The 17102-nt window shown below is 35.1% G+C and overlaps 1 protein-coding gene and 1 pseudogene across 1 annotated transcript; one reads left to right on the plus strand and one right to left on the minus strand.

Annotated features, from left to right (window-relative positions):
- Nucleotides 1-627: 627 nt before the first annotated feature.
- On the plus strand, nucleotides 628-7287 carry LOC141837622 (putative inactive receptor kinase At5g10020). Its single transcript, XM_074724997.1, has 3 exons — nucleotides 628-1742; nucleotides 3561-5204; nucleotides 6464-7287. Exons 1-3 carry the CDS (start codon nucleotides 818-820, stop codon nucleotides 7042-7044), a joined length of 3150 nt encoding a protein of 1049 aa, XP_074581098.1. The 5' UTR covers nucleotides 628-817; the 3' UTR covers nucleotides 7045-7287.
- A 3601-nt stretch (nucleotides 7288-10888) lies between these two features.
- Nucleotides 10889-15401, minus strand: LOC141842430 (uncharacterized; annotated as a pseudogene).
- Between the last annotated feature and the right edge of the window lie 1701 nt (nucleotides 15402-17102).

Here is a 17102-nt window from a genome sequence, read left to right on the forward strand (position 1 = left end):
TGTTAAAAAATTATCTTACAATAAAGGTCATTATTATGATTTGCCCAATTAAATAATAATAATTAAAAAAATACTTTATAATTTAACTTCTATAAGAATTATTATTTGCTAGAATGGATTAGGTATATAATTATGATTTTGAAATAAACTTCTATCTTAATGATTATACAACTATACCAATTAAATTGGTCAGATTTGACCAATAGCTTCGTATATAGATTTATAATTTGATCATTAAAATGCCTTGTAACGTGCTATATTAGGTATGATCTTTTTAAAATAAAATCAATTGCTTTGTTTTAATCTCGACACTATTCATTCACATGCTTAAATTGAGATGAAAACAGTGTCTTTTCCACTATTCGCTATCTTAAGAATAAAGCAAGAAACACAAAAAAAAAACATTATTTATAAAAAAATCAAGAACATATTTTTTTTAAAAAAATCATAATAACAAAACACACACAGACCCAATTTGCAGACTTGTATCCATCATGTGGGGGCGTGGTGTGTGGTCTTCTTCTCTTTCATTTTATTTATTTATTTATTAAAAAAAACCCTCGGTCCTTTACAGTCTGTAAGTTATAGCTGTTTGTGCTTCCTCGCTTCTCTTTCTCTTTGCCTCTCTTCTGCTGCTTAAGTTTTTTCATTCGCGTTAATTAATAGTCATCTCCATGACTGCATGTTCTAACTTCTTCCCAAACGCCCGCACCTTCTCGCTCTCTCTCTCTCTCATGGCTAGGGTTCCCTCCCTCGCTCCCTGGACCTGAACCCCTCTCCCTCCCTCCTTGCCGGCGGAGAGAAACCCTGCCAGACGATGGATCCGTGCCTCGGCGCTGCCATTCCCCTCGTCTTCCTCCTCCTCGCCTCCTCCGGCTTCGCGGCCGGCCCGGCCGACGACGCCAAGTCCCTCCTCGAGTTCAAGAAAGGCATCTCCAGCGCCTCCGTCGCCGCCCTCGACTCCTGGAAGTTCGGATCCACCCCCTGCGGCGCCACTCCTCCCTGGTCCGGCGTTTACTGCGACGCCGTCGGGAACGTCGTCGCCGTCGACATCTCCCGCCGCGGCCTTAGCGGCGAGCTCAAGTTCTCGACTCTCACTGGCCTTAGTTACCTCCAGAACCTCAGCCTCGCCGGCAACGACTTCACCGGCCGCCTCGTGCCCGGCCTCGGCAGCATGACCCAACTCAAGCACTTGGATCTCTCGGGGAACAGGTTTTACGGTCCCGTACCCGAGCGAATCACTGATATCGGCGGCCTGTTGCTCCTTGATCTCTCTTATAACAATTTTACGCAAGGATTTCCCACGAGGATTCGGAATCTACAGCAGCTTAGGGTGCTTGATTTGCGGTCCAATTGCCTGTGGGGTGACATGGCGGAGCTTCTTGCTGCGCTAAGGAACAATGAATATGTTGATCTGAGTAGCAATAACTTCACTGGAAATCTCCTTGTTGACGCAGTTAACCTCACGGGCTTGGGGAATACGGCCAAGTATTTGAATTTGAGCAATAACAATCTCAGCGGTCGCTTCTTTACAAATGAATTGATTCAGACGTTCAAGAATTTGGAGATTTTAGATGTGAGCGACAATCAACTGACTGGAGAGCTTCCGTCTTTCGATTCTGTGTACAGCTTAAAAGTTTTTCGGGCTGCTGGTAATAAGCTGTATGGATCTATGCCAGGTGCATTGCTCGCGAGTCCACTGCAGTTGAAGGAAATAGACCTTAGTGGAAATGGGCTTACAGGTAAATAAGCTACCACATATGATGTTATTAAGACCTCTTAATAACTTCAGAGAGAAACATGATCCATTTGAGTATTCTTGTGCTTCTCATCATTTTTTTTTCACTTAAACTGTGATTTATCCCTTTTTTACTTCTCATATTCATTGCTAATAGAGATATTACCGAATAAAACTATTGAACTTAGATATGTTGCTTTTTTGTGATTTTCAGATAATTTATATTCCATCAGGGTACAAAGAGTGATGCATTAGTTAGGTACCTGTATTTAATGTATTTTATCAAATTTTTTGTACGCATTACTCACCCCTTAGAGAGAAAAATCAACTCAAGTGGGAAATATTTGCTTCATTGGTTTTTTCTTGTGGTACAGAGAATATTTGCCACACTTTTAGTCCTTCCTGACACACAGAATATTTGCAGGATTTTGTACTGGTCCTCTGAAATGATCTATTGGTAGCTTTAGTGATAAGCCAAAGAAATTAGTCCCTTAAAGCCAATGCAATTAGTTGTGTTATAATTCTGAGTATCTCTCATTGTATGAAATGAGAAGATTAATCAAAAGAAACAACATAATTAGTTGTGTAATTCATAATTCAGAGTGTGTCTCATTGGAAATGTTTGCAGAATTTTGAAAACATTGTAATGCCAAGTTAAGTATGAAAGAGAAGAGTAATGTAAAAAAATTCAATGTGACTATAGAAAAGCCTCTCATTTCTCCCTTATAGAGGTGTTAATAATCACCTTAAAGAGAGAACATAGTTATCGGAGATGATGACTTCAACATGCTTGGCAGAGGTTGGTTTCAAGGGTTGAGTTGGGACATGGGATTTGCAGGAAAATGGGATATATATATTGATTATTGATATAAGTGAAGGGTCATGGGACAACCAGAGGCCATATCTCAAATATAAACGAAAATATATCATAAAAGATATATGTATCTTGATTGTTTTGTTCTGGGTCTTAAGTATGCCGTTATAGATGAATATGATTTTCCCCATACAATTACCAATTTTGGTCATTGCACATGCCCTTTGTTAATGGGATGGATGAAACAAATGTGCTTGCATGTGTGGCTGGTTGATTGATTTGTACGGGAGGGGAAAAGCCTTCTTAGGTGCACCTGTTCTGGAAGAGATTCATTGAGTAGGTTGGGCAGCTTAATCTTGTACAACTTCCTTGTGTGTGGATGCGGCCGTGTCCAAACCAATTACCCTTGCTTGGCCGTAGCAATGCACGTAATCAACTTGTCTTTCAGAGATGTATGGATTGGTGTGGAGGTGTTAGTATTTTGTCTAATCTTCAGTGCCTCCTTTGACTGTATCAAATAACGTCAGAAACATTAAAGATTAATTTGAAAGTTTAGGGAGGCAAATTGCCGAAATCAAATAGTTTGAACAAACATAACTTCATGATGATAATGATAGGTGGGCAAGTTGGGTCGATGAATTGGTGGGTCATTATTGTAGGCTTGATATATATCCTGCACTTATCCTGGATGTTCTGACCTTTAAGCTTGAAGATATGGATATAGGTGTTCTCTCTATTTTTAAAATTTCTTCCACTTTTTTTTGTGGGAAAAGAATTGGTCCAAAACTGGAAGTCTTGTCAAAACAATAACTCATGACTCCCTACAAATAGTTACATGAAAAATCAGCTGACTGCTTGCCCTAAGATGGATAAAATTATCCTTCTTCATGGTACTAATGCTCTTTCTGATTTTCCAGTTACAGTTCAACTGAATTTTGTTTATTTTATGGAACTTTACATTACACTGTAGTGTTTCATCCAAAATTAACAAGATTGATGTTTACACAGGTAATGCTTTGGATGTCGACTCTACTTCCCTGAAACTTCTAAATCTCTCATCCAATATGCTAACAGGTTCATTGCCTTCAAGAATAGGGTTGTGTATATCAGTGGATTTTAGTAATAATAATATATCTGGTGATCTATCTGTATTGCCCTATTGGGGAAACACATTAGAAGCTATTGATTTAAGTTCAAACTCATTGTCGGGTAACTATCCTGAGGCATCTCAACTCCAGAACCTGAGATCCATAAGGATTCGGAATAACCATTTAACAGGCGTCCTTCCTTCTGCATTAGAAAACTATCCTTCGTTGTCCGAACTTGATCTCAGTCTGAATGGATTCTCAGGATCAATTCTTCCAGGGTTTTTCAAATCTATTCTAACTAGTTTGAATCTCTCGGGAAATCAATTTTCTGGGAATATTCCAATTCAAAGCTCACATTCAACTGAATCATTTGTTTTACAATCTTATAGTCAGTTAGAGAGCCTTGACTTATCTGATAACACATTGACTGGTCCATTGCCGCTAGAAATTGTTAACCTGCAAAGACTTAAGCTTCTTATTCTTCGAAATAATTCCTTGTCTGGAGAGTTGCCTAGTGAGCTAGGCAAGCTCAATGCTTTGGAAATTCTTGATCTGTCAATGAATCATTTTGATGGTGATATACCTGATATGCCTCAGCCAACTCTGAAGGCTTTTAACGTTTCCTATAATGATCTGTCTGGCACCATCCCACAAAGTCTGCAGAGCTTTCCACCTGACTCATTTTATCCTGGGAATACATTACTTGTCTCTCCTCGTGGCATGCCTTCAGGAAATGATGGTGAATTGGATGAAAATCATCATCGTTTGAAGTATAGTGTCCGAATAGCTGCTATTGTTGGGTCAGTCGGTGGTGTCATGTTAATTTTATTTGCAGTGATGACATTATACGTGATCCGGTCCCAGGTACTCTGTGGAAAGAATCGTTCTGGAGACCAAACTACTGGAAGAGAATTAAAGCTGGGGAGATTAGGCCGTCCAAATATATTCAGATCATTGAAGGATAATCCTGTGACTACTTCAGTTAGTTTCTCCAATGACCATTTATTGACAACTTCTAGAACAGTGTCGGCACAGAAGGAGTTATTGGCAGAGGCTGTTGAATATGGCTATTCTGATAGTAGAACTTCAGAAACTTCTATGAACCACGTGCAAAATTATCCGGCTACAACAGGAGAGAGGTCTTCTCCAGGATCACCATTGTGCTCATCCCCTCAGTTTACCGATTTACTTGTATCTGAACAACCAGTCATGTTGGATGTCTATTCACCAGATCGTTTGGCTGGAGAACTCTTTTTCTTAGACAACTCTTTGATATTCACAGCTGAAGAATTATCTCGTGCCCCTGCAGAAGTTCTTGGCAGAAGCAGCCATGGTACATCCTACAAGGCAACCCTCGATAGTGGTCATGTTTTGACTGTCAAGTGGCTAAGAGTAGGCCTTGTTAAAGTCAAAAAGGAATTTGCTAAGGAGGCAAAGAGAATTGGAACCATCAGACATCCAAATATCATCCCTTGGAGGGGCTATTATTGGGGTCCAAGAGAGCAAGAAAGATTGATCATTTCTGACTACGTTAATGGAGATAGTTTGTCACTTTATCTTTATGGTATGAGTTTCTTCAACTTTATTCTATTTCTGCCGCTTTTTGGATATTGGCAAGGTTTCTAGACTTTTATATGACCTGTGGGAAGGATTTTCACCAGTGTTATGTGAACAATCTACAACTGAAACCTGTAGTGAACTTCTACTTGCATGGATGGATAAATGCTTTCCATTGTTTTGTCAATGTACCCTGTCATATAAGATCAATTAACTCAGCCTTGAAGCCTAGCATTACTCAATTATCAAATCATAAGCAAATATAAGACTAGAGGCGTCAGTATAATTTTCCAAATAGTTGGAAGGGATTTTGATCAACTTTGAACAAATAAAATAAAGGATTGTTAATGCACTTTTAGAACTGGTATAATTTGGTTACATTCTTATTTGTAAAGGACTCTCTTTTCTCATTAATACTTCACCTCCGTACCACAGTTTCAATAAGTTCGTCATAAGGGTACCCTAAACAACACTCCATACCATAAGTTCAAGAAGTTCATCATAAGTGTACTGTAAATAACAACCCATACTACCGGTTCAATAAATTCATCATAGGAGTACTCTTAAGTACCAATCGATATGAATATTTTGACACTTGATCAAATTTGATACTACGTAATAATGAATATAATATTTTCCTGGTAGAATCTTTCAGCTGTTTGTCAATTGAAATGTAGTTTGTTCCTTATCCATCTGGTGCTAGAAAATGAAGATTAATCTTAGACTAGAAGATGGATCAACATTATATTTTTTTTTTCAGTACTTGAGCTAGTTTTTCCATTCTTCTAGTTCCTTGTTAGCAACTATCACACAAATTACTGAATACAAAATAATTGAAAGAACAAAATCAGGCCGTAGATGGTCTACTGAGGGAATTTCAGACTTGTGAGATGGAATGCTGTACAATCTTGAGCAAAATGTCAGAATGGTTAAACATGGACATGTAAGAAGGGTGTTATAAGAATAGGCATTTAATGAGAATGGTCAAGCATGGAGATTGAAAACACAATTATTGCTGTGATTCTTCTTTTCCCTTATGCTATATTGTTTGGCCTTTCACTTTTAACCAATTTTGTTTGCGCTTCTGTTTCCAAAGCACATTTATTTTGCCTTGTTACCTTATCTCCATTGGCTGTCGCTTGAAACTCGAAACTAGGTTGGTAATTGTGAAGTTGAATTGTCTTTCACTGAATGAGGTTATCAAATATTTAAGCTTTCAAACAATGGGGGCATCTAATGTTGTGGTTAAATTGTTTCTTTACGCAGAGTCAACACCTAGAAGGTACTCCCGCCTCTCGGTTAGCCAAAGGCTAAAAATTGCTATCGATGTGGCTTGTTGTTTGTATTACCTCCATAATGAGAAGGGCCTAGCTCATGGAAGTATAAAACCAACAAATATCCTCCTCACTGGTCCAGATCTCACTGCTAGGTTGACAGATTATAGCCTTCATCGTCTCATGACACTCAATGGAACAGCAGAACAAATTTTAAACTTGGGTGCACTTGGGTACCGGGCACCCGAGCTTCAAACTGCAAGCAAACCATCCCCATCTTTTAAGGCCGACGTATATGCATTCGGCGTAATCCTCATGGAGATGCTAACTCGAAGAAGTGCTGGTGATATCATCTCAGGCCAAACGGGTGCAGTTGATCTCACCGATTGGGTGCAAATGTGCAACAGGGAGGGAAGGGGAGCAGACTGCTTTGACAGGGACATCTCAGGTTTGGAGGAAGCTCCGAGGGTGATGGATGAACTGCTTGCAGTATCCCTTCGGTGCATTCTTCCAGTAAACGAGAGACCTAACATCAGGACGGTCTTTCAAGATCTCTGTGCCATAACAATGTGAGATTTTCTCCCCTAATTTCCTCTTTTGTACATGTAGCTGGAATTTAAATTTTTTTCCCCATTTTTTTCGGGTTCAAAAGCCTTGCAACCCAAGGCACCTTCAAATTTAGTGTAAAGAGCTTATCATTTGTTGATTCGGTCAGTGCGAGTGTGTTGAGTTGAGTTGCGAAGGATGATCTCTGTTTTACTGATTCTATGCCTTCATGTGGCCCTTTCAAGGGGTCTCTTTCCTATCCATTTTGACAGGAACCACAAATCTCTTAAAACATATTGGTATATTTTATTTGATATAGTTGTAACTTTGTGGATTTTTGTTAGGCTATTATAGAGTTTCTTTTAGCTCCCTTGCTGCATCATTATATGGTGCGAATCTTGAAACCTGACCCTGCTGTGGAATTGATATCCAACCAATTACTACAAATGTTGCATTCTAAATCAAAGTATATGACAGTAAATTTCTGCGGAAAGTTACTCTCCCTGATTAAGTCGCTGGTCATCTGCTTCTCGTTCTTCGTCGCAACAGGAGAAGATTAGTTTAACGCAGGTCTGCAGAGACAGGTAGCAATTCCCTTCTGTTCACACAGACAGCTCAATCGTTTACGGCGGCGTTGGTTCTAGCTGACGCCGTCTTGGCTCGGTCCCAAAATCTGAATCTATTGTTCATCCTTTTTAGGCGAAAATAAAAAATTATGTCTCTTTTTGTCTAAATCATATGTTCCATTTTAATTTTTTTAATCAAATATGTTATATTTTACTGTTTAATTATATATAATTATTTAAATGATCTTTTAGTATTATTTTGTACTTTTAATATTTATTTTTTATTTAAATTTTGAACCGATCGTTATAATAATTATAATTTTATAATTATTACAATATGGATTTTTATTCAAATTATAATAGTTATGAAATAGTAATTATTATAAGGTAAATTTATATTCATATTATTATATTATGAAATCATAATAATTATGATTTTTGTAGTTGTCATACAATTGATTAATAAGTGAGATAGTTTTTTAATAAAAAAATCAAAAGAGGAGGTCCGTTCAATGATTCCAAGAAAAATAATGCTTAATTTTTGTCCATTTTTATATACCCAACGCTGATAATAATAGGTATTTGGGTGTATTTAATGGCATGAAGTATGATCAATCATGTCTTCTTATATCTCTTTGTTGACAAATGCTATACTCTTGTATTGTAAAAATTAAAAAAAAAACAAAATAGATTTGACTAATGATTTTTATTATATTCTTATGGTAAATCGAAGTATCTAAATATCATTACATTATATTATAAAAACATCATTCACCGACCAGAAAAAGCATGAATATAAATGATCCATAATATTATTAAGTTCGTTCATGAAAAATTAGATCATTTCAACATATTGGAGTAGAAAATAAATATTTTGATATGAATTTTATATAAATTATAATATTACAGTGATTGATAATTCAGAATAAAACTATGAAGACTCCCTACCATACACACTGTCAATGAAAACTTTCTTCACCGAGGATATTTATGTTGGAATATGTCATGCAAAAATCTCAGAATTATTAAAAATGTAAAGAATCAGGAATTTTATGTCCGAACTAGTGTTTTAAAAGCTGATTTAACGATTTTATTTTAGCGTTAGAGGTTAATTGAATGTTAAATCGTATAGTTGATAGTTAACTTGGTTTGTTGATATGATGATCAAGCGGAAATAGATTTAATCTCACTTTAGATGCGAATCATATTTGAATCTGATTTAAATTCAAATATTTATGCTTGAATTGCACCAAACCAACACCTCTACTCTCCTTCATCTTCTTCCTTCTCAAACATTGATAGTTAAATTCGTTAGAATTTTTTAAAACATATTTATAAATTAAATAAAAATTTTATTGATAAATATGATTTATAAATTTTATTTAGGATCAATATAAAATTTATGATTTAGAGTATAACATTTAGTATTTAAGATTTAGAAAATAATATTTTGACTAAATAAAATAAAAATTAAAAAAAATTATATTAGATGCTTAGTGAATATAAGGTATGCATCATAGATTAGAAATGATATATTGCACACCTTATAATCGGCACCCCATAAACACTATATATATATATATATATATATATATATATATATATATATATATATATATATATATATATATATATATATATATTATTTTCTCACTTCCTTTAACTTAAACATTATATCTTAAATTCTAAATCTTTAAAGTTAAAAAAAATACTCATGGTGCTCACCTAAATATCAAAAACTTTATATATATATATATATATATCTTAAATTCCGGCCGGATTCCAGCCCAATCCGGCCGAAATATGCGCCGGCGAGTCGCGGTTCCAACGGGTCCAGTCCGACGGTCGTTGGTGGTCGGACAGCGATGAACGGACGGCGGAAGCACGTGGAGGTCGGCGGTCGGCGCGCACGGACGCGTAGGAAGCCGGCGCTCATAATAGCATTTCTCTCTCTATATATATATAAGGGCAGCCCGGTGCACGAAGCTCCCGCCATGCGGGGTCCGAGGAAAGGATCCATTGTACGCAGCCTTACCTTGCCTTTGGCAAGAGGCTATTTCCAGGATTTGAACCCGTGACCTCTAGGTCACATGGCAACAACCTTACCGTTGCGCCAATGCTCCCCTTCTATATATATATATATTCAATTTAAAATTTTTGATATGCTCCACACCTATGAACATCGTGGGTATTTTTTTTAGACCTTAAGATTTAGAATTTAAAATTTAAGGTATAATATTTAGGTTAAAAAAAAGTGACAAAATAATATATACATAGCGTTCATGGGATGGGATGTAGAGGATAAGGTGTGCAACATATCATTCTTCATATATGAAGCATACCTTATGTTGCACACCCCATGAGCACTTAATATATATATTTTTTTAATTTTTATTTCATTTAGCCTAAATATTATAAAGCCTAAATTTTGAACCCTAAATGTTATACTATAAATCATAAATTCTAAAAAAAAATTATGTTAGGTAGCCACCGAGTGTGAATATATATATATATATACCACAAGGATAACTGGCTTGTGGCAGCCAAACGTTCATAGTGACGTTGCTTTTTGATCCTTCGATATCAGCTCTTCCTATCATTGTGAAGTAGAATTCACCAAGTGTTGGATTGTTTACCCACCAATAGGAAACGTGAGCTAAGTTTAGACCTTCGTGAAATAGATTAATTTTACCCTACTGATGATCGTACCATGATAGTAATTCAACCAGTATGAAAAGAATCATTGATTCACATAATTGATCATCGTACTTAGTTGAAAAGCTAGTGACACGAAATTATTATATGTCGGATAATGATTAAACGCCTATAAGTCCACTGGTGACCATGCAATTGCTTTTCCTGTGTGTGTGTGCATGGTAGAAGATATGGTAAAACTCAATTCCGTCATCCACTTGCAGAATTAAAGAACGTAGGAACGCTTCTTGCAGTAGGTTGTAAAAATGTTTGTTTTATGTGTTAGTGCAGTGGTTGGCTTTACGGGAAATCAGAGTCAATTAATGTTTTGGTTATTTGACGGAGAAATGGTTTTGGCTCGAAATGATGGGAAGTTGTTTAGTAGGTGATGGCCGTGTTTGTGGCAAAAAAAAAAAAGGGTCTTTACTAGTATTTGACTTCAGGGAAAATCATAATCAATTTAATTCTTTTTGGTTATCCAATGAAAAATGGAGGCAGTAGTGGAAATTATTTTCTTCATAGTTTACTGCTTACAGAACATTGAATTCCACTTCGCTCTTTTATGATGCAGCATAGCACAATGTACTGTTGTTTGTCAAACATGTTCCATATAAAATAACGAAATTGTTGCATCTTAATATTGATATGAAAATACATAAAGGATATCATCATTTATCTATTATGATCATCATCGCCTTCTGTTGGTAGCAGTTGCAAAATGTATACGTACACAAATGCTTTCGCAACATTACATATGTAGACTTTCAAGGATCTAAGTATTTAACTATAGAACACTATTTGTTGCTCTAAATCCTATACAACGTTATTTTGTATTTGAATCATGGAAGTACCATGATGACACTATGTAGCCTTTCAAGATCGAAATAGTTGGCTATAGAACATTAGTTGCTCCCAAAAAAGGTTAAAGAAGTGTTGTTTTGCCTCCAGAAGCTTTCTATCCGACACTAGTAGCCTTTGGGGGTTTTTGGTGTATCGAACTAAAGAAATCCAAGTCCTTCTAACTCTTTGACATGAGCAGGTGGAAGGGGTGGTGGGCACCAATCTTTGACTGAACCATCGACATCCTCGACTAGGTACTCCTGTTTTTATGTTTGGAAAAAATGATCAGACATCTTGAAGGAACATAAAAAATAAAAAGAAACAAAAACATAGCTTTAAGGTTACAAAAACTGGAGCTGCTGGAAGCAAAAGGCGGCTCACTCTCATCAGCAATTGTTTTCCTCGTGTGCAAAAATGGTGCTTCCAAATTTGTCGGCCAAAAACTGATGCGATTGTAATGGCATACAATATGCCAATGAAAGGGATAAGCGCCATGACAAAACACTCCATAATGAACATCAACTCTAGCCAAGCTTGATCAGCTTCTGCCATGGATCCATAGGAAAATGCTTTGATACACTTATTCCACCTGCAGAATATGCCAAATAAATCCTCGAACAACAAAGACATGTACATAGCTGAAAATTGGAAATTAACAAGTAAACAAATTGATGTAGTTATCAGATGGGTTAAGGATAGGGTTATGAATGAGCTGAGCCAAGCTCGACTGAGCTCAATCTTGGTTATTAAAATCCTTATTGAAATTAAGCTTGTTACCAAAGCTCAATTAGAGTCATTGTTGTGCTTATAAATTAGTTAAAATAATGATCTAATAAATAAATTTTATTATTTTCTCACTTTGAATATATTATACATAATATAAAAATATAGAAATTTGTACAATATTTTTAATATATTTGAATGAAATAAATAAATAAGACTTTAGACAAGTAACTATATTCAAGATTGTTTGTTTAATTTATTTTTTATCAAACGAATATAAACAAACTCTTATTGAGCTGAGCATAGGACTTGTTCGCAAACATCCTATTCGTTTATGTTAATTTACAGCCCTAGTTAAGGATGTCTTCCAGTTAATAATGCAGGCTCAATTGAGCCTTAGCTGACATCTGATCAGTGACTATCCCTGTTGGTGAGCTGAGGCCACTGATAAAGTGTGTAACCTAGGAGTTCCTTTTTTATTTGACAAGCCTGTCTAGATCACACCTTTAGTTTGTTATATAAATTATTTCACTTCCTTCTTTTGAAGCAGAAATGCGACGGATCAAATTTAATTCTAAATCAACCATGGTTTTGACTTTCCTGCCCACAAAAGAAGCTTTCAGAAATTGCAGAACATGGATATAAAGATTGGCAGGAGAAATTCCAAGATTTGAATTCCATCTACTATGAATATCTGACTTTAGAAATAAGCAACAAAAAAAAATCAGAAAAATACCAGGATCTGTTGTAAAGGATATGTAAATCTTGATATGATTGAGTGTCGCGCTTGAGTTTTCCTAGATTATAGCAAGCCATGAAGAACCCGGAAAATCCAAGAAGAAGGCAGCATAGTAGCACCACTATGAATACAAAAACAAATAGTAAGAACATTACTACAAAAATAGACCAGTACTCTCCAAACCAACATTTGTTTAAGAGTCCAATAGATTCCAATTCATAAAATATATGGCGGATATATCTTCGAGAGACAGATCTTTACTCTAAAGGACTAAATTAGTTGGAGAATTTTCTATGGCAATCAACATAAATACATTCACTGCATATTTCTATTCTTTGCATATGCTAGGCTTTTAAACAGTGTTTGAGGATGTATCCTGCATGAATAATATGGAACTTATTTCCTAAGCATTTTGTAGATTTGACTAGCTCGTTTTTAGTGAAAATTCAGCAATAATAAATCTAAAATCAGCTAGTGTAGTATTCTTTTCATAGTTTTAAGTAAAAAGTGAACTAAATGCAACACAATCCATTGTTTCAAGAGTGTGATTTGTTGACTTGACTGACTACATATAAAGATGTATCTTGATTTCCATGGATCTGAATCATCAACTCTTTTGCCTAAACGAGCACACTCTATCATAGAAATGGTATATTACAATGTTTTACTTAAATATCATGCATGAAATCTTGTATCCATACTCTACATGCTTCATCCTATTTGCCAGTTATGCTCCCATCTAATTCTTGTTTGAACATCAATTCCTGCTTAAATTAAGAGTGACCAACTCTTGGATCTGATTTTGCACTTCCTTCGAACAAAATTCCAACTTATAAATACATTTAAAATAAAATCACTCTATTCCTAGAAACAAAAAATGTATGTTTCACCAAAAATTCAGAACTGGATTGTGTTAACTATCATTATGATTTTGTCATCATAATCATCAGCATCAGCAACTGCATTAGAGTGGACAGAGGAAACATACCAAGACCATAATAGACATTGAATTCTGTAGCATAAACCCTGCCTAACGGCCACCAATAGTAGAATTGGTAGTAGAAATAGTCGTAAAAAGTTCCACCATGAGAATAACTGAATCTGTCAAAATAAGTCTCGCTTCCACAAACCAAGTACCAGATATTTGCCAACGAACAGATTGTCTAGAGTAACACAGTTTGATCATGTGAGAAAAACAAACAAGATATGATGTTCTCTACATAATAATGAATTAATAGGACGAAGTGAAAGCAAACCTACAATTTGAATCATTGCAAATGCGCATAGTATATTTCGAAACTTGAGGAACTTGAGAATTCTCCCTTTTCTTTCTGGATGAATATGTACCCTTAGATAGTAGGGAGCTTTGCAATCTGTACAGTTGGCAAATGCAAATCTTTCCTAGAGAATAAGAGATTTGTGAACACAGATATATTGGGAAAATATATTTTTTTACAAAAGAAATAAAACAGAGAATGTATACCATAACACAAATACAAAAATTGCTAAGATGGGTTTTGTCGAATAAGATCTAGTTCATTACTTAATATTCCTTCTTGAATTTGACATTTCATGACTAATCACCTAGACTATTCCTTCAACACCAAAGAGACTGAGAAACTACAGTAACTATTATTCATACCCAAATTAGTCAACATCCATGCTCCATGCAAATTTTTTCTCTGCAAATGCATGACTATGTTAATTGTTTGAAATATGTTTATAGTCCAAGCAATCAACTAAAAACACTTGTTCCCGTTAGGAACGAATATTCTAGAGGTTGGCTTCTGAATATGCATGAGTTGTGCTCCGGATTTATCCGATAGGCGAACCAAGAGGAAAGATTATCTATCTATTATATAAAAAAAACTAAACTAAACTAAAAGCACTTGTTTGGAATCAAAGTTAATTATTATTTAATCTGCACCAATATGACTCTTAATAGTCTTGCATAAAAGCAACCAGTCAACCCTTGAGAAAAAAGAAATTCAAAATTTTCTCGTCAAAGCTTGATATCTTTTGTGATGACTCTCAAATTTTTCTAATTTATGCTATTGTCACTCCCCTCGAGTACTCTTCACATACTCAAGCACTATAAAATTTCTGCTAAAAAAATTATTTCACAATTAACCTTGAGATTATCCGTATGTAATTCCATCTTTTCAAGCGTTTGGCTTATCAAAGAAGCCAGAATATTGTGTGCTAATTTATCAATACACACACACACACACCACAGCTTAGCATGCCTGCAGATGACTATCTTTAATTTCAACCAAAATAAAAACACAGGTTTCTCTAGAAAAAAGCAGGATTAGTACTTTTCTTAACTCACCTTTACAGCCCTATGATAGTCCAAGCATTTTCGGTGGACGAACTTCGAAGATCCCTCGCATTTGCAGGGTGAAATGAGATCCCTTCCTGAAAAATTTACAAAAGAAGAAGCCAAAACAATTCAGAAACTTTTTTTTCCGAAAACCCTTCATCCGAACCACAAGACTACAAGAGATAAACCCCCTTCTGTCTTATCATTTTTCCCCCTTTTTTCAATCTCCATTAGAACTCAAGTGGATGAACCAAGACTGATCGAAAAACCGAAAGGAGTAAAAAAATGAAAAAGTAATGAGGAGCGAGAAAAGGTTAGGAGAAGGGATTTAAGGGAAGAAAATCACCATCACTTCTGAGGCAGACTCGGCAGAGGATTTGACTCCGCCGCCCAGCTCCTGGTCTACCTCGTCGGGAGCATCGAGGGGCTCGGACGCCGCAAGGGAGCCCTTCGTCTCCGCCATTAACCAAGCAGCGAAGAAGAGGAAGAGGAAGAGCAAGAGCAAGGGCAAAAGCCGCTCCAGCTAACCCAAATATATAGATTTAAATAAGAAAATTTACAATAGTCCCCTCTCTGTTTTAGAAATGCAAACGCGTTGGGAATGGATGGTTCCTTTATACATCAGCTAATTTGCAATTGGACCCTTCTATCTTTTACACAAATATAGATGAGTGTTTTTAGTAAATCCATGTAATTTAAGAAGGATTATTATTTTTTATTTATTATGTATAATATTTGGTCGGATAAGTTTTGGCCTCAAAAGTCAAACGTAGTAACAAAGACCTTGACTTGGCAAAGGACTGGCAAGTCAAACCAACGCTTTCTTTTAATTTCTTGCGCCCATCAATTAATTTCAGCCGTCGTCGATACGTCTCCAGCTGGAACAAGAAAGGTAGTTAGTGGAGCTTACTAATTCGGATTATCTCGGAAAGTAATTTGATAATAATCAAAAATATATTTTTTAAGTGAATAAAATTATTTTATTAAGTTTTTTTATAATTTAGATATTTAATTTTTTAAATCAATTAATTTTGAAATAATCCATTTAATTTCATAAATCATTAAAATAAATAAAAAAAAGCTCATGTATTAAGTTTCTTGTGAGCTGAGACTATAACTTGAAGTTTTTGGAATATGATTGAGTTAATTATTACCGGATAAATTTATTAAAATGGGCAAGAGTAAAATTTAAATGAAATTAAGATTATATGCTCCATCGTAGTGATCAATTGTAACTTTTCGATTTACTTCTTCATAGATAATCATGAGACTGATCGTGTAGAACTACTAGGATGATGAATTTTATTTTTTAATAAAGAAATTGAGACTGAATGAAACCTCCAAATTATAATCATTTTGCGCATCGACACCAAGTGCAAAAGCAGGAAATTGGGTAGTAGGGAAAATTGGGTAGTAGGGCGTTGTGAAAGCCCCCATCTCTCCATCTTTTATCGACGTGGATAGCTTAATTCCTTTACTGGTTTTCTTTGTATTTCTCTAAATTCATAATCCTTTAAAATTTAAAGACTAAAAGTCTAAAGATCATTTTTTTTTTTACTTTTTAAAATTGATAGATATTCTATATTGATTTTTAATAAGAAAATGTTACATCCCTTATAAAATGATATAACTATTCTATAATATTATTCATCTCCCATTTAAATTTTAAATTGAGCAGACACATTGTAATAAATATAATGTCATAGCTATTACACAGTTATAGCTGTTACAATATGGAAAAGAATTTTGAATAAAAGTCAAAAAGACGCCCCTTATGACTAAAATTATTCGGAGTCTCTGAAAAATTTTAAATAATATTTTTTTAATTTGAAACTTGATCATTATGGATTTCATTTTATAATTAGTTGTATATCTCTGAATGAACTTTGATTTGATATATTGTATATCTCGTATTTCAACTCGAGTTAAAAGTTATGGTCTTTCAAAGTTTAAAATTTAACATTCACTTTATAGCAGCTATAAAATCTTAGCTGCTACAACTGTGTAAACTGTAGCTATTATAACTATGTGATAGCTCATTTGTAGCAGCTACGAACTTTAGTTGTGGCAATTATATAGCAGTTATGATTTCGTAGTTGCTACAATGTAAATATTAAATCCTAAATTTTGAAAGGTTAATTTTTGATTAAGATTAAACTACGAAACTCGTAATATATCAAATCAAAGTTTGTTTAGAGAT

This window comes from Curcuma longa, chromosome 11 (assembly GCF_044706935.1).
Source record: "Curcuma longa cultivar G26 ecotype Majalengka, Jawa Barat chromosome 11, ITB_CL_G26_1.1, whole genome shotgun sequence".
Taxonomy (NCBI): Eukaryota; Viridiplantae; Streptophyta; class Magnoliopsida; order Zingiberales; family Zingiberaceae; genus Curcuma; species Curcuma longa.

Excerpts from the sequence above, each read along its gene's own strand:
- LOC141837622 (XM_074724997.1), top strand. The coding sequence starts at position 818 with ATGGATCCGTGCCTCGGCGCTGCCATTCCCCTCGTCTTCCTCCTCCTC. Across the intron at positions 1,743-3,560 it reads TAGTGGAAATGGGCTTACAG|GTAATGCTTTGGATGTCGAC; the intron begins GTAAATAAGCTA and ends ATGTTTACACAG. Across the intron at positions 5,205-6,463 it reads TTTGTCACTTTATCTTTATG|AGTCAACACCTAGAAGGTAC; the intron begins GTATGAGTTTCT and ends TTCTTTACGCAG.